This window comes from Erithacus rubecula (genome assembly GCF_903797595.1).
Source record: "Erithacus rubecula genome assembly, chromosome: 1".
NCBI classification, from domain to species: Eukaryota; Metazoa; Chordata; class Aves; order Passeriformes; family Muscicapidae; genus Erithacus; species Erithacus rubecula.
The window spans coordinates 69,564,434-69,591,473 of NC_136658.1; the positions used below are offsets into that span (position 1 = coordinate 69,564,434).

Sequence of the window (27,040 nt, forward strand, 5' to 3'; positions counted from 1 at the left end):
AAAAAAGAAAAATCATTTTCAGTAACCCAGGGATCAAGTGTGGATGGATTGCTCTGAGAGGGAATCAGTGTTGCTGAAGAAATTCTGCTCTGGAATATGAGACAAGGAAAGCACAGTAGTAGGTCCAGGGTAAAAAGAGAATTTTCCTGCCAAGTTGCTGCATTGCCAGCATCAGGAAAGTACTGCTGAATACATTGTGGGAATCCTGGAGCGAGAGAAAGAAAAAGCATAAATAAGATACATGGAAAAGTGTCATCAGCACCTCTATGGGAGGCCCAAAAGAGGCAGAAAAGGAACATACACAACACTTGTTTTCAGCTTGTGTTTGTGGCTTCGCAAAGGAGTTGTCTCTCAAGAACAGCTGCCTTTCCTGACATTGCTGGGAAATGGTGCAAAGGTGGAGCTGCATAAGCAGAATTGTGATTTTAGTTCTGCCAGACAGCCCTGCTTAGTTACCATATGCAGAAACCCAGTTCTTTTAACAAGCATCAGAACACAAACTCCAAGTTAGGGGTTTTTTTGTTCACATGTGTTTACTTTTCTTCTTATTAGTTATCACTAGTTAGTTTCCACATTAATTTTATTATGCAATAAGTCCTTAAACAGTAGTTGCAGGCAGTTTATATTGTGTCTGAGCTTTACAAGCAGCTGAAGCAGCTACAAAAAGTGCTCTGTGTGGAGCAGAAATAATTTTATTATCCTGCAAATAGCTAGTTTGAGTTCTTTTTCTCTCAGTGGGGCTTTTTGTAAAAGCCAGCAATAACAAAAAGCAATCTTCTAACATTTCTTTTTCAATGTGGAAGAGGGTTATGAAACCTGATATCCATCTTGGAAAAGCTATGACCGACTGGAAATGTTATGAAAGCATTAAATAGGCCAACCTGGCAAGGCAGTGCAGTTCAGAGACAAGTTTTGTAGGACAAAAGGAATTGTTGCCCAAGACAGCACACAGATAATGTGTGGCTCTCTCTTACACCAACAGCCTCAGTTTACATCTCTTAACAGCAATAGGAGGTGGATGTGAAGGGCTTTCCTCAAGTGACCAAAGTGGGGACACTGGAAATTCAAAATGGAGAATAGCTTGGCATGAAATTATACCCCAAATGCAACCTGATTCTGTAATTTCATTCCTAATGATACATTGTCAAACAGGGAGATCACAGAAGTGTGCATAGTCATATGTAAACACACATTTACAGAAATTTATAATCTTGTTAATTGTGGATTTAAAAGCTTTTTCTGTATCTGCAGCTCTGTAAGTGACCACAAACTGTAAAGAGTCATGATAGCAGCTGTCAAGTGACCTGTTAAAGGTTATTAAAGGAAGAAAATTCTTCAAAGTGTCCTTTGTTTTTCTCCTCATTAAGCATTATTTTTTCCATCAGTAGGTTAACTGTTTTCACTCAAACTGTGGAGTCCCAGGAATGATGCCAGCTACACCTGATGTGAAAACAATCTGGAGCTAAGTGTGACCTGCATGGAGCTGATATCTCACTCCAGTTCTGTTCTGCAGTGCTCAACATCAGCTTCTGTGGCACATGAAACAAACCCCAGCTGCTGTTCAGCAAAACTTTATTCAAAGTGATCCAGCTGTGAAAGGGTGTCAAGGTCCTTTCCCTAAATCAAAGCAGGAACTCCGACAGCTGCTGTTTGGCAGGAGCTGACTCCACTGGAGGTAGACTCTCCACTGAGAAATGTGTGGGAAAACATTGACACACTGTGGCCAGACAGATAAAATGCAGTTTCTGAAATTCCACGGAGTTTTGTCACTTTCTTTCATTTCATTCAAGAAATGTAGTAAACAACAGTTTGCATCTTTTATTCTTGTTGAAAATTTCCAGTATATTTTCAGTAAATTTTGTTTATTGGTATAAAATGTCCTAAACAGGCAAGCTAAGACAAATATTTAAAGCAAATGATAAAACAAAACTTTGCATCCAAACCTCCTGAATCTGAGGAGCTCTGAGAGTGAGTCTCCACCTTTGCTCTGCAGCCTGTCAAGCTGCACAAGTACATTTTCAGGTCCATGCTTGCACTATAATTCTAATCCCATTTTCTTCCTCTGGAGCAGGAACAAGGGAGGAAACCTTAAAGGGAACTGGATTTGTGTATTGCAAATCAGGATTTCCTCCAGACTAATCTGGAGAGATGAACTTCATCAGCATACCTCCAAAGCATAATTTTTACTTCCCATAGAAGTAACAGGTAAGTTATTATCTGTTTTAAATTTAGTGCAGGTAGGGAGTAGGGTTAAGCATCATTAGATAGTCTCTTTAAGGCTTCCTCTTGTTAAAAACCAAAGGAATACTAAAAAAGGCCCCCAGAAAGCCAGTCCTTGCTTCATGGCTTTTATATTCAACAGACAGAGAAGCAAATACTAGGATACAGGAGCCTTTTTTTGGTACATGTAACATCAATGTTTTTGCTCTTTTATTCTTTTTTCTCTTCAACTAGAAACATTAATAATAGTGAAGAATTGAGCTTCAGGTCCCTCACGATAGTCAGAGCTGTATTTTAATTAGTTACTAAGGTGAATATGGCTGGTGTAAGGTATGGGGCATAGATGAGGGTGTGACCTAAGCTGGGATAGAGACCAGAAGAGTTGTGAATAATATCAGGAAAGGGAATGATGGTGTCAGGATAGGTAAGGATGCCAAAGAAGCTTAGTTTTAAGTTGTCCTGAGGAGACAAATCTAAGATGTGAGGGGTCAAGGAGGAAGAGATCTGCAAATTTAAGACATACAAAGAAGGACCTGGAATGAGAGTTTCAGTGACATCTACAGAAGAATATAGACCACTGCCAATTTATGTGGGAAAAACTAAAACAGTTTGGGTAGCACTTGAATAAGTATGTCTAGAGAGAGGACTTGCATCCTGATAAAATTCTAAACAGCATTGGAAATTATAAATTTAGTGACTAGAGTAATTATATTTATGAAAAATATTCTACAGTTATTTATCAAAGACATAATGATTCAAACAGAAATCAAAGCATGGCACATAATTTTCCTTTCCATGTCATCCTGCTGTTGAAGCACCTGCCAGCTAAGAGAAGAGAGCATGACAGAAAAAAAGTCTGTACCACATTTCTCACATTCACCTTGTTGTCAGGGTGCATTGCAGGGAGCTGTGGCAGGGTCTGATGGTCAGGACCTGTCCCACTGTCCCCAGCAGGGAGCAGGCAGGCTTGGGGCTCATGCAGGGGCACCACCAGCCCTGGCCATCAGGCATCTGTGCTGAGGATCCCACACCTGTGGGCATGTTTGTATCCTAGTGGGATGGGGCCCAGCAGGCCAGACAGCTGGGGACTGAGAAGAGACAAAGACCAAGCTTTCTCCCTTGGGAACTGTGATATGGCATCAGCCAGGGTGTAGCAGGTGAGGTTTTGTGCTTGCCAGCTGGAGAGAGTTAACTTTGGAAAGCACAAAGCTGATATCTGCTGCCAGTTATGCCACTGGAAAACATTTTTCTTCACCAAATGTTTGTCCCAGGAAATGAGGGGAAAACAAGGACCACAGGATGAGCTGGACACGAAGAAAATGTCCTATTTCCAACCTCACTCCAGGGAATGCCCTGGAGGTACCAACACCTCTCAGAGTGCTTGATGAAGAACAAGTGTTTAACATCTGCTGTGTCTTTTGATGTGTGAGTCTTGTCATTCTGAACTTTAGGGTGTTGGTACAACTTTAAGCCATCATATCTTGTCAAGGGACATCATTTTGGGCAGGCTTTTCTAGGGCATGTCATAGCCTGTGGCTGTCTTGTGTAACTTGCAGACTATGCTAAGCCATGTTTCGAGCCCCTGGGAATTTGTCTCGGGGAGGAAGCAGCTTGCCTTCAGCTGCCAGCTCTCACAGCTACCCAGTGACCCTGATGGAACAGGCAGCTTCCTGGGCATGTGCCAAGTGAACTGGCATGAGTCTATCAGCAGGAGTGAGTTTCCTGCAGGCATGCCAAAAATCAGGGGCAGAGCAAGAGGAATGGAGCAGGATGCAGAAAGGAAAAAGGCCAAACTTCTCTATGCCTGAACCATCACATTTGGTCACAAGGAGCTCTCACAGGCCAAGCACAAAGAAATCCCCTTCAAGGTGACTGCCAGCAGTAGACAGGTGGGCTCTGCAGGCCAAGACATCCTCCAGGGCCTCTTTCAGCTCCCAGTGGGCTTTCTCACCAGCTGCTGGTCTGAACATGCTCTCCGTGGGTGGTTCTCCCACCTGTGATATAGTGAGGACATCCTGCAGGAAACAACCAGGGCTGGGTGCAAGATGGCTTTGGGGGCCTTTCTCAGGGACACAAGCACACCTGGATGGGGAGGCACACTCTGTCTTTGCTGGACTGAGATGTACTTGTTGTTCCAAGCAGATGCTGTTTGGGTGAACGCTCACAGTAAGGACCAGAATAAACCTGTTGTTCCTGGCTTTGTGAAGGGTTGTCTCCCTGGAGCTGCCTTCCAAAGAAGTGGCACAGGTTGGAACAAATGTGAGTTAATATAGTGATCAGGACAAAACCCCTGTAATTGGAATTTTTGGGGCATGGGAAGGGGGAGGGGTATTCTCTCCTATATTATGGTATTGGTTATTGCTTTTTTGGGGATGAATATCTAGGAAGCAGAGAAATGCATGCCTAAAAACCAGCAAACAAATAAATTGACTGAAATTCTATGAAATTCTGGAATTAGCATTGCTCCTGAGCATTCAGGGACATGAAACACAAGACAAGAACATTTATTCTGCCCACAGAAGACACAGCTTGAATAGGGGCTGTCCTTTGTCTCTGAACACAATGTCTGAATTATTTAGTACCTGGCCTTTCTGTTCCAGCATTAGATGCACTCCAAGCTCATCTTGTCTGCTTTTGCTTTCCTTTCTTTCATTCTATCTTAAACAGACTTGTAATTGCTCCTATGTATTATTTATTGGAAATATGATGCTTTTGTAACATAGCTGTGGGTGGAACAGGCTCTGTAGGCACAGTTTGCACCCTGTGTTTGGAATAATTGTCAGGAAGAAAGAAAATAGGTTGTGGTTCAATACATAGAGTATAAGCATGTAAAAAAAGAAGAACATTGAGTTTCCTCTATTTGGCCTTGAATTACTATTTTTTGTGCCACAGAAAACCTGAAGGGAATAATCAGTAAAATTGTGCTTAGAAGCATCTTTTATTCTGGCTTTAGTTCTTCTTTTTCCTTTCCCTTTCCCTTTCCCTTTCTTTTTTTTTTTTTTTTTTTTTATTTTTTTTTGGCAGCAGCCTTCTTCTGTAGTATGTGAGGGAGTGATGCAATCATAGATTCCATCACATTATATTTCAAATGCTCAATTATTCACTGAATGGTAAATAAATCCCTGCTTCCTGTATCTGTATTTTAATTTACTTGAAATAAATTATGACACTATGAATGTCTGGTCAGATGAAACAGATGTGTGTCACCACTGCCTGTCAAATCTCAGAGAAGATGAGCAAGCAGAAAAGACAGAAGAAACATGAAAAGATCAAGACACAATTCATTTGACCTACTATTATGTCTAGAAAAACCCAACTCTACTGATCTTAAAGGACAATGAAGTAAAAGAAGGAATGTTATTCCAAAGATTTATTTTAAAAAGTGAAGAACATGGACAAAAGTATAACCCTCGGGTAGTAACACACACTTCAGGGTGTGCAAGCAGTGCCCTGAAGGGCCAGAATCCACTGCACATTACAGTTCTTTCTTTTTGTCCACATCTAGAGACCTTTCTGCCCATTTTGCACTTGCAAAAGTTTTAGAAAAGATCACACGTGAACATACACTACACAATTTTATTGTTGAATCTTGAAAAAAAAAAAGCTTATGAAAGTCTTTATCACTTGTTCCAATATTTAAAGGGTGGTTACAAAGAAGATAGAGAATCCCTTTTTACAAGGAAAAAATGAGCAGTAATGGTACAATTTAGTCCTGGGGAGATTCTGATTGTGTACAAGAGGATAACTTTTCACAATGAGAACAATCCACCATTGGAATAACCTCCCCAGGGAAGTGTGTGTTCCCCAGCACCCTGGTTCACTTAGGATTTGGCTGAAAAGAGTGCCAAGCTTCTTTTAGACCATGCTTTTGCCTTGAAAGGTTGCTTGGACCAGATGTTCCTTTGAGGTCCTTCCAACCTGATATTTCACTATTGCTAAAACCCATTTTACACATCCACAAGCTGCATAAATCTTGTGGAGGCTTTTGGTGCCAGCCATTCTGTGGATTAACATTGGGAGAGACTTTTATCACAGAGGTATCTTGCAAAACATGGTCTGTTTTGGACCCCTTGCAATCCCATGCAACCTAAGCAGGCTGGACTCAGTGTGTTCTCTTTTGTCTCTTTCATCTTCCTTTCTGTAAAAGATGGAAAACTGAAGTACCTTGCCCCCAGAGGAATAAATATGCCTCTCAGTGACCAGCTGACCAGACAGCCCCTTCCTCATGCTGTGCAGAACTTCATTCCCATCAATGCTTGTGACGTGGAGCTGTCATATGGGGATTATTGCTGAGGAAGCTGCATCTCCCACAGATGTGTTACAAATTCCCCTGTGCTCCCAGGGAAGCAGGGGTGAATCCCAATTCTTTCTCAAATAAAGTGGTTAGAGAGCAGCTCTGCCTTGCTGCTGTGAAGTGAGATCTGCACACCTCTGAGCAGCCTCTCAGGAGCAAAACCCAACCAGTAAAGAAGGGAAATAAATACTGGCTTTGCTGGCGCTCTGCTGGCTCTCATCAGCTGCTCTTGCACAAGCGAGTCTGGGAGTTGTTGCAGCAGCACATTTTTGCCTCTGGCATCTAAAGTGCGAGGGGTGCTGTTTAATTAAGTTTCTCTTCTTTTTGTACTCCCCCAGGCACAGAGGACTGACTTTGCTTCACTTTAAAATGTTAAAATGTCGTAAATACTTTGCTCTAAAGAATTGTATGGATTTTTGCCTCAGGAATGGCATTTTGATTCATTGTATTTCAGTGAAACAATAAAAAATATGCTTGTGTGCATTTTTTAAAATTGCTGTTGTTACCATTTATACAAAGGGTAGTAAAGGCTGATGATACAGTGATTTGTTTTGTAGTTTTTACCGTAAGACTGGCAGAAAAATCGTCTTGTTGCTCAAGAGATTTTAAATCCCCACCCTTGAGCTGTGATTCAGCAAATTCCCAGAGTAACCCTGGTCTGAAACCCGGGTTCCTCCTTGTCCTGTCCTGCCGGGGGTGGATTTCTCCTAGACAAGCCAATGAACAGAAGCTCATTTATTTATGTATGTGGTGAGGAGGAAACTTGCTCCACAATCTCCCCACCTCTTCCTGCAAAATGTTAGCTCTCTTTTGCACCAATCGCTTCGGGTCCCGAATGTAAAGAAGTGAGCGGCGGCGGAGCTGGGGTGTAGCTGAGTTTTGAACATCACTCCCTGGCTCTGCTGCATAACTACTCATAACTAATCATAACTAATCGCTCTCACCTCATTTGAGCTACAGAGAGAAGCAGAATCCGGCTGCCCGAGCCTTTCTTCAGCAAACCTAAGGGGCTCTTTCGGAGAGGCAGGACTGAGCACTCTGTTAATGACTGACCTCACTGAGGAAATACTCTTGCTCGCTGTTTGTTTTTTGGCTGCCTCCCCCCTTCCCCCCCATCCAGCTGCGGCAGTATCTCGATGGGGAAGCTGTTCTCCAAAGGCTGGCGGAAAAGAGATGCTCGGGTTATCATGCTGGGGCTCGACTTCGCTGGCAAATCCACCCTTCTGTACAGACTGAAGAGCAGCCAGGCTGTGGAGACCTGTCCCACGGTGGGATTCAACGTGGAGTCTCTGAAGACACCGTGCGGCATATCCTTCACCCTCTGGGATGTTGGTGGGCAGGACAGCCTGCGGGCCAGCTGGCCCAACTACCTGGAGGACATCAGCACCCTCATCTTCGTGCTGGACAGCACGGACACGGCCCGGCTGACCGAGGCCATGGCAGCTCTGGAGGAGGCCCTGGACCACCCCGGCATGGCTGGCATCCCCGTGCTGCTGCTGGCCAACAAGCAGGATGTGCCGGGAGCGCTGGCACCCGCCGAGCTGGGGGAGATGCTGCGGCGGGGGGGGCTGGCGAGGCACCGCTGGATGCTGCGGGGCTGCAGTGCCCACACTGGCCAGGGCCTGCAGGAAGTGCTGGCCATCCTGGGAATGCTGCTGCGGGGCTCGGAGCACGGCCCCCTATCCCAGGAGCAGCTGGCAGAGAGGAGGGAAGCCCCAGAGCAAACCTGAACCTCACAGGGACCCTTGCCACTCACGGCTGCCTGCAGGTTTGTCAGGGAGGATTCCAGCCTCCAGGCACCCCCTGTGAGGAGCAGAGCTGCACTGTCACACGCTGAGGAGCTCCCAGCTCCTCACCACCAACACCCGCCAGGAGGATCTCTGAGCAAAACTCCCAGCGTGGAGCAGTTTTGGCTGCGTCTCTTGGACTCTCATCTCTGGCTGCACTGTCCCATGTTCCACTCATGCACCACTCTTGAGTGCCCAGATGTTCAGCAAGGATGCTTTTTAACATTCATGAATTGTAACAGAGATGTGTGCAAGGAACAGAGGTTTTCTTCATTCTGCAGCTCCCAGCCCAGATCCATCTATCCAGATGGGAGGATCCCCACACGGGGAGAGCCTGGATGTGCCCCATGCTGCTGCTCTCAGCATGAACCACATGTTCATTGGCTGGGAATGCAGGAAGGCACTGAAAGGAATGGCTGAATGGGAGCAGTGTAAGCTCAGGAGTTCAAATGGCCAAGCAGCTATTTGGTTTTAGTGTGGCATCTACAGGTATAATAATCTTCAAGCCACGGAAGAGATATGGGATTTGATGGTGTAATGCAGTTTGAGGATGTGTGTGTATTAATTTATGGATTTCTTGTAATGGTTCTTTATTTCTCCATCATTTTTATCACAGAATTATTTAATGAAAATGGTCCCTCATTTTCCTTGGATTATGTTTTAAATATAAAGAAATCTGACCTGTCTTTAAGATGCTTGGAAATATGTCTCCATGGCCAGTCAACCTTAAAATATCCCCATTGTGGCCTGAACAGCCAAGACAAAACCCTGTCTGTCAGACTTTTGAAACTGCATTGGTTGGTAACCATGGGCACCTATGGGCACAGGCAGGTTGGTGATCAGTGGTCTCTCCACACTCAGCCATGTCCAGGGCAAATGAAAATGCCCCTGGCAGCTCACAACAGGACCAGATCCCAGGGCAGTGATGGTCTTTGTCCAATCTTGCTGAATTTACCATTGGAAAGACCTACAAAATGCATGCCTGGGGGCTCCCTGTATCCAAGATTCTGTTATCCAGAATTAAAATTAAAATATTTCATGGTAGTTCCTGCTTCATTATGAAATGAATGGGGGAAGGGGAGGTACAGGATACATCATTTTTATTTTTATTTTCCATTTCTGTTTGTGTTCAGAAATCAGCTACTTTCAAGGAACGGCACACTCAGCCTAGAAACACCAAGAAGAAATACACAGCAAAATCCTTTTCTGGTTCATACCAGAGCATTTTACAGTTGTTAAAGGATTAATTGTCCAGCTGTTACTGGTGCTGTTATTAGCCACACTTCATAGAAAGCAGCAGCTGGAATAGAGAGCCCAGTCATAAAGAAATAGAATCAGACATTATAGGAAAATCCCAATAAAAGGATCCTTCCCAACTGTTTTAGCTGCATTAATGTAGAACTACTATGTGCTATAAAACAGTGCTGCAGTATTGATGTGGCCTATGCAATCACAATTATGACTGTATTTAAACATCACTGAATCATATAATTAATTACATGACCTATGTGCATAGCGAGGAGGACAATATCACCTATTCAAATCTTTGCATGTGACATAAGCTGGTTGATCTACCTCCAGCTTGTTGCAGGTGGTCATTTTTTGCCTCTCCAACACACCTGTTGGCCATTTTGGACACAAATTCTAGAGGCACAACATAAAAGGCTCTGTGCTGCATTGCCATGCAAAAAAAAAATTGTCATTGCTGAGTTTGCTGGTGTTTTGGTCTTGTGTCTCACATGGCATAAAACAGAGAATTGTGCATTAAGGTAAATTCAAGAGAGACTGAAAAAAAAAAAAGCTGTTGTGGTGATGTCTTACTCCTAAGTGTCCCTTGATAGCTGCATTTAACTCTACAGGATTGTCTGCTGGTAGTTAAAAAAGGCACTGAAGCCTGCCCATTTTCCTCTGAGTGTTTTTTAAGCTCTTTAAAAAGATAAAAAATAGGCTCCTCTGGTAGAAAATAGAGGTAACCACCAGCCATTGGTAGACATCACCAATTAAAAATGAAAACAGCAAGGTGGGAGGTGGGGAAGAAAGGGCAATGAGAATCTTAAGTGTCTGAGCCTGATGAAGCAACATTCCAGTTACTGAAATTGTTCTCACTTCCCCTGAAGCAGTAATTTGGCAAAACACCCTATCTCATGGGGCATCATGTGATTTACCATCCTTGTTTTCTGGAATAAGGCTTTTCTGGACACTTGGTCACATTACTCATTAATGCCCTTGTCCAGAGACTGTCAAAACAATGCTGGGTCATAATATTTGAAATAGCAACACAGAGTTTACTTCTAATGATTTCTCTTTTCTCCTGTGTTGGACAGCTGCTAGAACAAGTCAGGCTAATGAGCCCTGCATTGCTCTAATCAAAGGCTTGCAGCACTTAAATGTTTCAGAGTCAAAACTCCTGCCTGGTTCAAAGGGAGCAGCAGGGCAGTCTGCAGGAAGCAGCCAGCTCTAGGGAGGGAAGTTTGTTACCTCTTTCCTGGCAATTCTGCAGGAGAGCAGAATCACATGGAGTGATATTAATCCCTAAAACATGTCTCCTTATGGATTTCAGCCAGGAGAGCACCCTCAAACTTAGTTTGGGCATGTGATAGATGTCACAGTCTCAGCACTGATTTCTAAAAATAACACAGCTTCTCTCAGAATAGCAAGTAAAAGAAAAATCCTTAGGACTTTGTTTCAGGTTCACAAAATTGAAGCATCTTTCAGTTTGTTTGTCCCAGAGCCCACTCTAGTTGCTCAAGATAATTTTTTTGAAACTTTTCTGGAGGCACTCTGGTGAATCTAAACCTTTACAATGGCATAACCAGAATCCATAATTGTGCATTAATCTTCCCAGCCATCTCTCTGAGATGAGCCATACAGGTAATTATCTATCCTTGCTTGGAGCTGCCACAGCAGCCTCCCAGCTCGGGCCTATTAGCAAGTCTTGCTGCTTTTTCAAGGACATCAAGACACTTCATTGCTCTTTCACACTGTTTAGGAAAGGACATCTCTTATTCCTCAGTTAGGTGATTTACTAACTTTTCTGTGGGACTGGTTTTTAAAGCAGCTTCCTGAGTATGAACCCAGCACAGATTTATTTTTCAATTCTTGTCAAGAAGTTTTGCATTCACCTTCAGAGTGCAGAAAAGCAGCAAACTGAGAAAAAAAATAAAAATCCCCAACCAACCAACATTAAAACCAGGAAGCAGGATTCATCTTTCCCTCTTCACCAGCACAGGAAGAGTGACTCACCTTTTCCCTGCTCTCTTCACAACTTCCATTTTTCAGCCAGTCCATGACACAAAACAGTTTCTATTTTCACCGTAGCTGATTTCTGCTGTTGGCATTGTTGCTTTATTTTCAGATGGAGCTACGTGCCATTTGTCCTGTAGTTTCTGGTGGAACTTCCCTGATGGGTTTCAGTATTACTGAAGGACCTGAGATCAGAGCCATGAGATCTCAGGGCTGCAGGGTGAGGGCATGGACAGTTGCCAAAAGTATTTAAAGAGGGAACAGGCAGGCACAGGGTGCATGAGAGGGATCTGTGACCGGATGTAACAGCAGGAGCAAAGTGTTAGGGCAGCAGCCACAGACCTGGAAAATGCTCGGGTTCAGGCAAAACCAGCACAGGAAGAAAGGTCAGTTAGAATTTTTTTAAAGGCTAAGAAGAGCTTTCTTTTCAAATACAATATGGAAAAAAAGATCCCTATCCCCTCTTTTTTGTTACAAGACGGGCTGTATAATGCAGTGAAATGCCTGAATTTCTGCTTAATACACCTAACAGCTGTAAAGTAATTTGTTCCTCTTAAAGAAACCCTGAAATACCATCTATAAAGATTCTCCACAGGTAACTCACCAACAAAAAACAAGAAGCAAAACCACGTGTGACGCCATCTTTAAAAAAATCAAAACTGGTGCCAAATGGTATTAAAAGTCAGTTGTGCAATAATGATTAAGACAAATAAAAACTACTGTTCAGTATATCACAAGCTTCAAAAGGTTAATTATCTGGCCTTCATATAAGCTTTCCCACACTTGTTTTTTTTTCATGATGCATTTGCTTGAGTCGAAGCCCTGAGTGTACCTTCTGGAGATTGTTAAAAATGCCAGGTGAAGTCTGGGATTTGGGTTAGGAACTCCGCCATGCATCCATGGCCAGGAGTGCATCATCCCCACATCTCATATTTCACAGTGTGATTTGCTTTAAATTCCTGCCAAATGGGGGAAAAAAATTAAAGGTAACCAACTGCTGTGACCCAGACCTGACAAGTGTGTTCTCCTCTGCCTGTGCCCCACCTGCCTCTCTGTGGTCAGACCAGAAGCACAAACCTCTGCTCCAGCCCAACCTGGACACTTCCCCCCTCCAAAGTTCTAATGCTTTAAAGCAGACCACCACCATCAATGTCTTGTCTGCTAATTGCTGTGAGAAAAAAATCTGCCTGGAGCTCCTAGAGTTGACAAACTTTTCTTTAGTTCTCCCTTACACCTCAGATTTTTATTAGGGATTTTGGCCTGTGCTGGCTAAACACATTTGGATGTGGCAATGAGGGGTTTTTCCAACAGGTCACAACCACTTGCACAAAAAAACTCTGCTTGGTGATCAGTGGCTGCAGCAATGCTTTGCCTTGGACACAGGAGAAATATTTCCCTTTTAACCAAACAGTGGTGGGGTTACAAAGCCACTGGTTTCTGCAGAGGGAGAACAAAGTCACATGGGCCCATGTGAGGTTTGATAATGTTGGGAAGGGACTCTGGAAAGACTAAACTGGGGGTTTCCTGGGGAATAACAATACCAGCTGAGAGTTGGGGCCCTCATTTCCTGGGGGATCAGGGGAGAGTCTGTTCTGTTCATAAAGACACAAAATTTACACCTCATGATTTTCTGGCTTTTGTCAGCACTTAACAGTAGTCCTTTTGTTTAATAATGGTGTAAATGAAGACCAATGCTAAAAGTCCACCCTTCAACACAGGCAGTATTTTCAGAGATATGAGGTTTGGGTCAGTAAAGAGCGGGAGCAGGGGTTGAGCACTGCACCAGCTGCAAGGTGTCTGCACAACCGGGTGGAGCTTGCACAAGGATGGAGAAGTAGCTTCCCCCTGTTCCTTGGGAAAGGACAATACAGAGACAAAACATGACAGATCATTCCTGGGGATGCCCCATTTCTGCATGATGTGGTGGACCCATCACAACAAAGCAAGGGAAGCTCAGCCAGGAAGAGCAGGTTTTGGGCTGCAAACATGGGAAAAGAATCCTGAGTCTTCCCAGCTTCCCTGGGAAGAATGGGCATGATGTCTGCTGAGCTGCTGAGAAAAAGCAGCTCTGCAAAGGCAGTGCCTGGGAATGACTGGGAGGGTGAGGGACATGTCCTGCTGGAGATGGCTGCAAGCAGCTCTAGGCCTTTGAGTGATACAGGCACCTTAGCCTGGCAGGAAGGTGCTGGTTTGACCCCTTGGTTCCCCCAGGCTTTCTCCCTTGGAAAGACTTCTATTGTCCTGTATTTTCTCCCAGGGAAGAAGCAGATTTTATCCAGGGAAATGCCACTCTATCTTAAACAAAAAAGTCCAGACTCAGTATTTTTGTTGTTCTTTTCTGCACCCTACCACATGTTATACCCGTGATAGAATAGCAATATAAATAATACAACTGTTAAAAAACCCCACCAAAACAAACACCCAAGCCCTAAACAACAGGGACAGTGCAGGAAATTTCAGCTGCAAAACAAAACCCAGGCAGCCTCAAGTCAGTTGTTCAGTTCCAGCCATGTCCTTTATAACCCTGAGCAACTCCAGTCTGAGTAAGGAGCCAGTTATGTGTGCACAGCTTTCTCTGGTGTAATGGAAGGGGACAGCCTGACTTGGGAATTCAGTCCCCAGGCATGGAGCCTGCAGCTGGCACTGACACCCATCCAGCAAGGAGCTTTTCCTTCTCTGCCACTGCTTTTAGCCCTTGCACAGTCTTAGGTTGGAAGGAACATGGGTGCAGTTCAGCAGCCTGATGATTTATCTGATTTATTATCAGATGATTATCTAATGATTTCCAGGGAGGGGAGAAGAGAGTCCCCAAGTTCTCAGTGTTAACACTTTAGTGCTTGCAGTGCTTCTCTTTGAGTAGGTGACTGGGACTGGGGTAAGAGCAAAGGCCCTGGGATAAAATAATACAAGAGTACTTGTATTCTTGCAACTGGAAGCATGAGAAGCAGCCCCCAGGTTACATCAGGAAAAATCATTGACCTTAGTAAACTTCCCATTTCTAAACATGCAGGACCCACATTTGCAAATTTTCTTCCCCATCTTTAGGGGCCAAGTAATTTTTCTATTAAATTTTAACTAATACACAACTGAGGTGAGTAAAACTACTGGAAAAATTCAAGAGTTTAGATTAAATTATCAAACAAAGAGAAAACTGTGACCTTTACAAGAAGTGATTTCTTCCCTTTCCATCAGTTTTTAATATTTCAAGACCAGACCTCTGGTTGAGTTCACAGAAATAAAACCTCCTTGGATACCAACAGCCACGCAAAGCTCAGTGCAAACAGTTGGCTCTGTGCTGGCAATAAGGTTGCATTTAAAACCCCAGCAGTTTGATAGCAGGGAGAAAGGAGCGTGCTGCTGCTGCAGGAGCAAGGTGCCACCTTGTTAATTACTCCCCTTGGACTGGGCCCTTTTCTCACCACAGGGTTAAATATTTCAGCACAAAGCCCCGAAATTTGAGAATTTGAGACTGAGATTACAGAGCTGGAAATATTATCGCTAAGTATCCAGCACATCCAGCTCCCTGGAAGTGTTCACAAATGAGTCCTTTGGACAGACATTTTTCCATGTGAGATGCCACATTTTAGCAGCAATTGAAACAAACATGCATTAAAAAAGTGGGGGGTTTAGCCTCTTTTTTTAAAAAAATGATGTTTGTTCTAAACTGGTAAAGGCAGTGACTGAGATCTGAATCAACTGAAAGAGCACTTTTCTTCTGACAAAGCAACACATTTTCTGACATTTTCTACATATTTGATTTAAACGAGAATTTGACAAGTCCAAATGCTCCCTCTATACCTATCACCTCCTGAGATTTATGTGCTGCCGTGCTTAACATGACAAAACCTAGGACCAGGCAAACCACTCCTAGAGAACCAATGTCAAATAAATACTCTTAATGCAAGCTGGGATCATTATGGCAAGAACAGAAGGAATTTATCCCTTATTTTCAATGTTACAACATGCTGGCAGTATGCAGATTTGAGGGAGCTCTACTGAGATATAAAAGTATGAAATGCAGGGGAAACCAGCTGCAAACTGCATCAGAGTGGAATGATGATGGGTCTAATCTCAGAGCTGCAGCTTCCCTTCAGCATTTCTCTGCACAAACCTATAACTGAACTTGCTGAAGCCCACTAGCGAAGTATTTCAATTTCATCCTCTCTCTTCATGTACAAACAATTTTGTATGGGTGATCATCTGGCTCTATGAATTAGGGTTAAAAACAAACTAAGCCACCAAAGATGATCAGCCTGCAAATAGCAGATGCAGACATGAGCTCCCTTACACCTCCTTTCAGTATATTTAAAAAAAAAAAAAACAACCACCAGTTTTCCACAGGACTCTGCTTAGTAAAGAGGTAGGTGTCCCTGGAGCCTACTTAATGAACTGAGCAAATGGACAACCAACCTCCTCCTGCAGTTCCCTCACTATGTCCAGGAGAGTCTCCCTGCAGGGTATCTAAATCCTTCACACAACTTGCCGTTTTTCCTCTGAGGCTGTGTGGTGACATTCACCTGTTCTGCTATAGATGAAGGCAGAGAGCAGCTTAAATGACCCAACCTTCATTTACAAGCAAGAGAATCATTAACATTCTTAGGTGTGACACAATGTTGCAGTCTCTACAACATTAAAACCTTATAACTAAGGTTGGAAAAACCCCAGCTTTTTAGGTTCCTTTACAAACTGGGATGCTGCTCAAGAAATCTGTATCATGAGTGCATTTGAACACAAAGCTGCTCGTGTTCCTGCAGCAGCTGGAGAGCTCTGAGGCCAAGCCAGCAGCACGGAGCAGACCTGCCCATTACCATTTCTGGGGCAGGATGATGCACACACAAACCAGAGAAGCAGAAAGCTGCTCCAGCTCCTAACCCTGCATCTTGACATGACCAGTTTTCCTAAGCAGTCTCCAGTAATGTCCCAGCCTGAAGCAGACCTGTGCAGCTCAGGCTGCTCCAGCTCATGCTGCTGTCAAGGTGACAGTGACAATCACAACAAACCCCCGCAGCAAAATCTCCCAAGGTTTTGCCTGTTGGAGCCCACAGTTTTCTACTGATTGGGTTTTTTCCTTTTCCTCCTGAAAAGGGCTTCCTAATGGCTTGGCATAATTTGTTGTCCTACATATGTTTGAATAGAAGCATAATTACGCCACAAAAAGGAGTACTTTTTATGCAACAAAATAGAAGGAACACAGCACACTGCATTTGGAGGAAAGGACTAATTTGAAAGACATTCAGAATCTAGAGGGCATTAAGAGAAGAACAGAATAACAAAGTGGGCCTCAACTATCACTGAGCCCACTGAGATTTAAAAAAAAAATCAATTAAACATTTGCCTGTCAGTGGCTCTTCTTACTCATTTCTCTGCTTAGCAGATCAAGCAAACAAAATGGAAGTGCCTGTACTTTTACAAGTATGGGGAACATTAAGGTATCATCTAAGTTTTGCTCTAAGGAATATGTCTTAAAGTAATAAATTATTTCAATGTAGTGTCTTTCAAGTCCTCCAGATAGGATCTAAAGGATGATTAACAGGTTGCAAAAACTCTACACAGTTCAGTTTGCAAATGAAAGCTGAAGGAATAAAGGGATTAAACAGCTTTGAAAAGGGGAATTAGGTTCTCCTGAAATCTTTGTCCTTTATATCCCCATGGATGAGCATTTGTAAAGATTTAAATATAGCACTGGAAGCTCACCTCCATCTCCCACCCACAGGGACAGAGGTTTCTCCAGGTGGCTCAGCCAGCTGACACAAAGAAAGGGTGGCAAAGCCACAGATGCAGTCAGAGGCACCTTTCAAACAGGTCAAGTGGTCTCCTTCCACTGGTGCTCTCATGCAATTAAAGCAGGACTGTACTAATTAGGAGGCTGCTGGACAATGCGAGTCTCTGACAGTTCCAAGCTGTTCCCAAACAGCACCTCCATGGGCTCACTTGTGCCAGGGGAGTGACACTGGCCATGAAAGGCTGTCCAGCCCAAGGCCACTTCTGGTGCACACTCCCTCCCAACCCACACTGGCCAGGAGTTGGGCTCCCCTTGTGCAGCATCCTGAGCTTGAATTAATGCTGAACAGCACTCAGCCTTGCACCAGGAGCCTGAAACGATGTTTTTGGAGGTAGAAGACAACAGTGGCAGTTCCTCGACAGTCTTGGACCACCTTCAAGCCTTTGAACTGAAGTCACAATTCCAATAATTACATGGAAGAGCTGCAGCCTACTTAACCACAGCCCCCTGTACACACCCAGAAAACATCTCCATACAAAGGATAAAACTCCGTATCCAAAGTTTCAGAGATGACTGCATTAGCTTACTTTATTCATACTTGTAACATACTTCAAACTTTGATGCGGAGTTCTGCTAACTAATATCTAGTCAAAGACAAAAACCCCTAAGTCAATCCATGAAGACTAAAGCAGTTCCATAACCTTCAAAATAAGTTCTTGAATGTTTTATAGTATTTGATAGCAGCTTTTTATTGGTTACAAAACCTAAGCCCATATACAAAATTAGGAACACATTTAGATGCCTCTTTGAAAGAACGTTTTAGTCTATTTTAACTGATAGTTTAAAAAAATAATAAAAACAATGCAATTTTAAACACTGTTCTGAAAACGTAAAAGTGCAGCAATATACTTTGTTTCCTTTATTAACTATGAAATGGTGCAATCCCAATCAAAAGCTGATAAGGTCACAGCAGAAAGAACTGAGCAAGCACTTTGTTCTGCATTACCCAGTTCTCTGATGTTCACTTTTATTGTAATGCATTGAGTGCAAGAAAAGGATCGAATCTTTACAGTAGAGGAAAACTGTTGTTTCAGTATCAATTTGTACGTAATCTCTAGAATAACAGTGAGTGTAGGCTGAACTGGTTATGCATCAGTCTATATGGCGTTCAGGAGACTAGACTGAATTAAAAGGAGAGAAATATTTGTTCACAATAATATCTGCTGGAACTCTAATTTCACAAAAACTTTGTGACCTTACCTAACTTTGACTTTTTATTGTTTAGTTTTTTAGCGAACACCACACAGTTTCAAGATTTTAGACTATAGTGTGTGAATAGGATGCAGTTACCATATGAAGCTTCAACTCAACTTCTGGGAAAAGAAAAAAGGCACAATGAACTTCAACTCAATTTTATGTGCACAAGAGTTGAAAAATCTGAGCCACCTTAAAGAGAAATTGATTCTAAAATTTATAAAACCTATAAATAATCAGAGGCCAAACCACTATATTAAAACAGATTATCTAGCAAGTAAAAATCTTGCAGTTTAAACATACGCTTGTATCCAGCTGAGATACAAGACAACTCACTCTTTAAAGTGGCTCCACCTTGGCAGATATATATTTAATGAATGCACACCTGCTATGTGTTGTTCATCAGTGGAAAAACAGCTGATCCACAAAGCTCTGATGGCATCTGTCCTTATCTTCATCACAGTAAATACAACCCACATCCAATAACTAAATTAGTTTAGATTTTTCTATCCCTTCACATCAATGCATTGGGAAATTACACCCAGTAAACAACAGCAACAAAACCAGTTTGTGTGATAGCTTACAGAATTTCAAAATTACCAATCTTCGCCCCAATATCCCTTTGAAAGTGACTGGGTCAGGCCATTTTCCAAAAGCAATGACTTCACATACCTCATGTAGAGTTATTTAATGTGCGCTGCACATCAGTTTACGCTGAGTAACGGCAGCTTCGATACAGCCTCACACATCAACCAGTTTGTATGTTTTTAATCACATGAATAAGATTTGAGACTAACTTGTGAATTATTCTTCCAATACTCCAAGAATGAAGCTTTTATGACGCTTCTAAGTAGTTGCTGGTTTGTTGCCAACCACATCATCATAAGCACTGGTTACTAGTAAAAAATAGTTTAAGACTAAATTACAGTAAACATGAAAGCTCCACAGTTTAAACCCAATATAAATCAACCATATCCAATTATCAATTTAAAACAGAAGATATTGACTACTGAAAGTTGAAAGCAAGATTCTTTTTAACTAATACATTTTTTGGACAGAATTTTTTTTTCTACAGTCTGGGACTCTTGCTTTCAGCTTAAACAGAAGTTCAAGTCCATAACAGGTTGTAGCTCAGGTAAAATACCATGCACAGCATTTGATTACTTCAAAACAGCAGGAACACACAGGCTGAAGTGAGTGGTCAAATAGGGCTCGCTGTTCTCAAAAATTAGGTATAATGGCAAAAGCTTTACCAGTCCAAATCTACAGTTCATTCTCCAACCCTGGTTTCTGAGGCAGTTAATGAACACACATCAATTACTGATAGCTGAAGTAGTTTTTTTGTTTCTTTAAACTTAAGTGTTTAATCAATTGCCAAGTGTTGTGTTTTTATAAGTTACTTTTATTTCAGTTTCACCAATGAAATTCATTTGGCTTGCATTTTTGAATCTATTCTTCCACATAAAGTTTATGAAAATATGTTTGTGGAGGACGATGATGGAGGCTCAGAGCAAACTGGGCCCCTGTAAAGTCTTCCAAAATATATGCATCATACCAAAGTGTCTTGATCCACAGCGCACCATTTTCCAAAGAAGCTACTTTTCCGTGGAAAGCCAATGTGCCACCACTATGGAATATCCTTAACAAAACTGCAGATTGCGGTTGTCAGCATGTGGCACCAGGAAAAAGGCAAAAAAAGGTAGTTGGGACTGTTAAAAAGAATTCTGAAACAGTTTAAGAGATCATGCATATGCATTTACAGTCCATGTGATAGTGATGTTTGGCAACTGCAAAGTGACCAATACATGGCTTGCTTTAGAAGCATCAAAACGAAGAGGCATGTGTGTCTTGGAGCCTTTTGTTTCTTCACTTGGTAGCCATCTGGTGGTGCTTCGTACTGGTGTGGGACAAGAGAAGCTGCACTTTTTTTGAACTTAAAAATTAAATTCTTTTGTTTGAAGGTTGGCCGTTGGGTCGAAGTTGTAAGTACCTCCTTGAGTGGCTTCAGGAATGAGACTGGGGTCTTCATCGATCTACAAAACACAACAGCAGAAACACATGAGAGACCAATTTCCTGCATGGCTGGCTACACAGAGAAGATATTCACAAAAGTTCATGGCTTTTTTTTTTTTTTTAATATTCTTGCAGTAAAATTAGATCCATTTTTCCATTCAATTCCCCAAATATGTTTAAAAGGAACAACACATCAACTCTGTTCTAATACCATCAGGGAAACCAAAAATTGTAATGATTATGGACAGTGCTCTGTTTGGTCAAAGCAGTTGCTATTTTAGCTGCGCAATTTAATTTTCAGTGCCAATTTTTAGTACTTTTGGAGTTGGCTAATCACTAGTTGTGGATTCCAAAATTAGTTTTGTACTTTTTCCCATTTTCTTTCAACATGAAAACATATTTTTATCAGCAGCTGATAGAAATACTTACATAAAGCTTATAAGAGTTCTCAGTATCTCCTACCAGAATTTGAAGGATTTAGAACTACTCATTTCAGAGCAGTTTTATATAAGCACAATCTGAATCTGGTTTTAAACCAGAAGTACTTCACTGCTCTATGGATACGGAGCAAAAGGATTCAGCAGCAAACTTCAGCCAGTTTCCTCAGAGCTGTTTTCTGAGCCTCATTTGAGATCCTGTGTCATGCTGAAGCAGGAAAGAGCCCTTGTGTGGGGGGTCTGAACAGCTTTCTGAGACCTGGCCTTGCAGAAGTGCACACATCAGAATTGACTCAACTAAAATCTTTCTCTTTACCTTGGGAGACACTGTTTAAACTGGGGGGAAGAGATTGAGGCCTTTCGTGACAGCAATCTGCATGTCATGCCCACATGAAGAGTCTGGTTTCAGAATGTTTCGCAAAATGGTTTTGTTATGATAAATTGGCACTTCTGCCTTCTGCAGGGGTACTATGAAGTAACCCCACCTAAGATCACCTGCCTTTAACACAAGAAACTGAAGTCAGGAAGGTCTTAGTGCTGGTCCTAAAGTACAGGCTGTGCACTTGACAGGGCTCAGCAAATGAACAGATGGGATTAGCAATGAAGGGACATCAAGCAGCCAGCAATATCTCATGGGAATAAAGTGACAGAAGGCAACCGAGAACACTCCTGGACAATCAATCTTAACACTACCATAACCAACCTCTTGTCTCCCTGAAGCAGTTATGGAATTTCTAAAATTTTGACTTTCAGAAGCATAGCAACAATATAACAATCTGAAGGTAAGTCCTGCTCTTGAGCAAAGGAGACATACTCAGCCCATCAGGCATAGATTAAACTGTGTCAATGTAAAAAGTAAATGCACAAAAGGGAGTACTAACCTCAACTGGGATATTTTTGCACTCACATCAACAAGACTGTGCTTTTCAGTTAGATCAAGTTGTTTTAGGGTCTCTATGGAGACTCTAAGACACTGCTCACAGAATCACTACAGACAGGCATAGGGAACTTTTCATATATCTTAACCTCTGGTGACTAACTTCCTAATTGCATGATGGGCCCATGAATTGAAAACATAGTTCTGCTAGGCTGCAGAACTACAGACACCCTGGACAGCCTAGAAAAGATGATTTGTCTTCAAATTAAAGTGCTCCTCAGGAACTCACAGGCAGCCAGTAGCAGGAGGAGCTAGAACCAGAGGGTCAAAATACCTGATCTGGGTGCAACAAAATACTGGATGGTCCAGATCAAACAGTTGCAAAAAGTAGGTAATAGTTTTGATGACTCTTTTCACTGCAGAATCCCGACTGAGCAAATACAGAGTTGAAATACAAACATTTATCTGAAAGTAAGGATCTGCTGCCCCTTTCAAAGACTGATATACGAAAAAATAAAAAGGAGAGTCAGAGAACTGTCTGGGTTCTAATCACAAGTAATTACATGTCAATCTGACAAAATTAAGTGAGCATCAATTAATTCATTAGGCAAAACTAGAGTAGTCCTCTTGATTTTGCTGAAAAAAAATGCCCTGATATTGAGAAACTCTTCAAGACTTTAAATTGAGGAAAACTCTACTGGAACAAGGACCAGGAAAATTGACTTTGGAGATAATGTATGTTTGTGATCACTGGAGCTGAGGAACAGTGACAATGCACTTAACTAAGCTAAGAGCACAGTGGATATATTTTTCCATCTTTAGCATACTTACATCATCACCAGAGAAATATTGATCTATAATTTCAAATGCTAGTTTATAAATGTCTTCATTCTCATGCTGTTGCAAGGCTTCAATTTTCTCTAGCCCTGAATAAAAGAAAATGGGAGAGATTAAACCAGAGTTACTGACTACTTTAAAAAATAAGAAAAACTATTGAACATTACTACTTAAACAGAAAAGATGCAGCTCAGTTTGAAAATATGATCTACACAGCAGCTATCTTGTCTCTAAGAGGAAAGAAGTAATTTACAAACTTTACACGCCAGGGAATATTTCATTTTATGAACAATGGATAATGGAGTATTTTCTTTTTTTAGATAAAACTCTTATTTTTTAAAACTTCTGTCAACTACATAATTTTTGGGTAGTCATTGTGCTTTCTATGCATCTCCCAAAAGAAGTGGCTACATTTGTGTGCTGCCTTTAAGTTTAAAACAGCAAGGTGACAAAGCAGCTAAAACACTAGTCCCCTTTTGAAACTGGATGTGGAATTACGCAAGGGAAAAGATTCCAGTGCATTATGTTCTTCAAGATCTCTTTATTATAATACATTAATTAGCATACATTACAACTTGGATTGTGATACTGAAAAGACTCCTCATACTGCTTTGGTCTGTAATGCAATTATGACCCTAAAACTGCTTCCAAGGCAATGAACCAGAGCAAGAATTCTGTGTTTTACTGCAGGACGAAGTATGCGCAATTATCAAATGAAAAGAATTAAAATTCTCATTGAAATCTAAAAAATACCTAAGCTATAGAAAATTCCTTCAACAATTGTCTCTACACAGCCATCTCCAAACTGAAATAAACAGGAAAAAAAAGTAATGTCTCTCATTAAAAAGTCTCCTTTGTTTACTCAAATAGCCCATGTTAAATTACACTGCAGTAAACATCAACAGCAGCAAGGGGAAGACAGAATACCATGCAGCCAATTAAATTTTTTAAAAGCCTAGCAAGCTCTTACCTCCACACTCCTCTATAATTTCAGCTATTGTGCTAGCCTCATCACCAGCCATTATCAGGATGTTTTTCAGGCCATCCAGCACAACCTGTACCACTTGAGAATCCTTTACTGAGAGTAGATTGCAGAATGGTGGGATTACATTTTGTTGTACAAGGTATTCAACCTAAATAATTAAAATAAAAAAAATGCTTTCAACATTGTGTTTCTACATAAATGACTGCATGCGCAACATTTTAGTGACAACTTGAAATCCCACTACACATACCTGATCTTTTCTCCCACTTATTGTCAAATTGCTAATTGCCCAAGCAGCTTCCTTTTGTGTCCCAAAGTCCCCCTGAAAAATAAAATTAATAGCTCATTAAAATCAGCATGGAAACATCTGTCAAACTTATTAAAAATCACAAACTCGTCATGTCAGATTTATAAAAAGAGGATGACAACTTGCATAGCTGATAGCTTGACTGACCTTAGCCAGCTGGTGTATGATCATGGGGATTAGCCCAGCATCTATTACAGCCTGAACTTGTTGCTGGTTTCCTGCTGTGATATTGGAAAGGAACCAAACTGCTTCCTACAATGGGATAAAGCAAAAAAGCAAAGCACTTTTAAAAACTAGTCAGCAGATGAAAAAAAGAACTCAACCAAACCTGACCACCTCAGAACCTAATCATACCATGAGCAATCACTAAACAGGCTTCCTTCTCAAAAGCACTTCTAGCACACAAACTTTTACTGTGAAAGACAACAGGGAATCAATGTAAAATTAATTGATTCACAGGGCCAGATTCTCTCTCACACAAGTAGTGTCTCCATATATCAGGAGTAATACTGATGCAAACCTTATATCCAGTTTGCACTGCTGGAGAGACAGGCTTTAAACTTTCAATCAGTTTTAGAAGGAACATAGGAAAACTGGTAAAATACCATAATAAAAGGCCTTGCCCTGTAATCCTGCTGCTGACAGCTCAGTAGTACCTTTCTGCTATGATAAAAGGAAGACTCCACCTCCCATTTTCTTTGTGTAACATGGTGTTCATAAATCTCATTGAAGTATCACACGACACTCCATCCTGTGACTTTGCTCAGCAGTTACTCCTTCGGAAGGTTCATCCTCATAGCTACCACCTATCTCGTGGCAGTTATAAATTCCCAGTTAGAAAGAGGGATACTTGTCATGACAATCCAGAATATCTTCAAAAGCATCCAATCTTAAGTAAAAGATGTGGTAAGCAGGCAATTATGAAGCACTGCTGGAAAAAAAACATGAGTCCCGCCTTTTTAGGAATGTGTATCTTGTTTTTATTTCTATTTGCACTCACAATACAGACTTAAACAAAATTCAAAGCATTTCTGGACTTTTTTTTTTGTTTTTTTGTTTTGGTACAAAAAGAATTCCTTGGCATTCAAAAGAGCTCTTCATCATTCTTTTGTGAGAGTTAAGAGGGCAGGCAAAAATAGATCATATCAGTTTGACTGTCAAAGATAACTTCTTCAGAAATCTTCATAGTTGACAGGGCCAGAAGAAACAGAGATTCCTCATAAATAGATTTCTCCTCAATGATACATTATATAGGGAATCACATAATCTAAACCAAAAAGCCTTCTCCTCAGCTTTCTCCTCCTTTCCATCACATCTTTGTAATGGAAAATGGCATGACTAAAAAAACCCAAATATCATGAAATACAGCTCTGAAAAAAGAGACACTGATTACTTTCATCAAACTCTTCCTATTCCACTCAATCCTTGCAGCAGTTATTTCTGCCAAAAGGAAGGAGATGAAATGCTGAGACAATTTTCAGGAAAGGACAGTGATACACCCACTTTCCCTGAAGGCGAAGATGAACAAGCAACCAAACTTCACTATGAAAAGGTGGCGTGGGAAAACTGGATTAGTCTTATGCAACTCACTGGACTCAACTAAAATTATGAAAAGCTGTAACTGAAGTTAGCTAGTTACTACCTTTGCAAATAGAAAGTATCTCACTCCAAAGCAAAACCCTTCAGGCCTCCCAGAAAGCATGAGGCATCACACCAAAGCACGGATACTCCGTATGGCTGGTTTCAGTCCTAATTAAGCACCAGCCTCAAAGGTTGCATCTTTATACAAAATTGCTCACATGCCCGAAATATGAGCTGTAGGAAATTTCTCTGTAACATTCCACAAGTTACTCTTTTATTTCTTAAAAGAAATTACTAAGTTAGGAAGAAGTAAATCATACCTTGTTTATCTTCTCTTTTGGATGCGTCAGGAGATGTGGGAAATAAGACAAAACATCACAATTGAGAACAACTTGTGTCTGCTCATCAGTACCAGTTACTATGTTGCCTACTGCTCTCAGTGCTGCTGTCTGAATATCCAAAGTGGAAAGGAAAAAAAATTGCAGGTTAAAGACATTGCTATTACTTACACTACAACAAAGATAATTTTAAGATGTCTCTCTATAAAAACACTTTGCAAAATACAATTTAGCATTTCATCCTCTGAACTACATCAGAAAAATGGATACTCTTTCATCAAAAGACACAGTATATCACAGAATAAATGCACTGCAGCTCAACTCAAAAAGGGCAAAGATTAGAAATTAAAAGAATATTAAAACTTTAGAAAATTAATTCATCATGTACCTGATCTGTGTTTAGAAAATTAATTCATCATGTACCTGATCTGTGTTTAGAAAATTAATTCATCATGTACCTGATCTGTGTTACAATTCTAACAACAGTTCCTAGGCTCTATGTGTGCTGAGGTTGCTCATTTCTCCATTCAGTTCCCCACTACACCATTCAAAACCTCACAACTACTGAGTGTCTCAGGTGATTACAGAAAAGGATTTTACATCTTTATGTATCGGTCAGTAAACGCTTTACAAGTGACAGAACACTGGAGGGACTTCTTTCATCAGGTGAACTAGTCTGACAAATTTCAAGACAGCCAAATCTCATCCAAAGTACAAACTAGGCAAACATGCCAAATGCACAGATACACAGAAGAGCTCTGTATTACAGCGGATAGTTCATAAAATACCCAGTACACATTAACTAAATTGTCTTTAAAATTAATCAAGTAAGCTCAGTTAACCATTCACAGCTAATTACAAATTTACTTTACTAAAAGGATGCAGCATTTGCAAATATTTCCATACTCTAAATTTCCAAAATATCCATTTCCATGAGTTATTCAGATAGAATATGCACAAATCCATGTATGCAGCACCAGAAAGAGTGCATATTACTTGAATTCTGGAAAATGCAAAATCTATTGTCATTATATATTTTAGAAGTACAAAAGGAAGGCTATCCTAGTAATCACATAATAGAAGTTACACATTAATTTGTCACTTTCCTTAAAACTGTGTTACTACTGTTTTGCTTGAGTTTTCTT

The 27,040-nt window shown here is 41.3% G+C and overlaps 2 protein-coding genes across 4 annotated transcripts in view; one reads left to right on the top strand and one right to left on the bottom strand.

The window, feature by feature from the left end:
* Positions 1–7,287: 7,287 nt before the first annotated feature.
* Positions 7,288–9,090, top strand: ARL11 (ARF like GTPase 11). Its single transcript, XM_079308351.1, has one exon. It carries the CDS (start codon positions 7,651–7,653, stop codon positions 8,242–8,244), a length of 594 nt encoding a protein of 197 aa, XP_079164477.1. The 5' UTR covers positions 7,288–7,650; the 3' UTR covers positions 8,245–9,090.
* An 8,737-nt stretch (positions 9,091–17,827) lies between these two features.
* KPNA3 (karyopherin subunit alpha 3) overlaps positions 17,828–27,040 on the bottom strand; it is a 47,208-nt gene continuing 37,995 nt past the window's right edge. For all 3 annotated transcript variants that reach the window (XM_079314163.1, XM_079314165.1, XM_079314164.1), the window contains 6 exons: positions 25,878–26,006; positions 24,124–24,228; positions 23,920–23,991; positions 23,655–23,817; positions 22,679–22,773; positions 17,828–20,553 (listed from right to left, as the gene is read on the bottom strand). In XM_079314163.1, the coding sequence (XP_079170289.1) occupies positions 20,455–20,553; positions 22,679–22,773; positions 23,655–23,817; positions 23,920–23,991; positions 24,124–24,228; positions 25,878–26,006 (663 nt within the window). In that variant the 3' untranslated portion in view covers positions 17,828–20,454. The remainder of the gene's footprint in view (positions 20,554–22,678; positions 22,774–23,654; positions 23,818–23,919; positions 23,992–24,123; positions 24,229–25,877; positions 26,007–27,040) is intronic.

Bases quoted from the DNA above. Each gene is read 5' to 3' on its own strand.
- ARL11 (XM_079308351.1), top strand. From the start codon at position 7,651: ATGGGGAAGCTGTTCTCCAAAGGCTGGCGGAAAAGAGATGCTCGGGTT.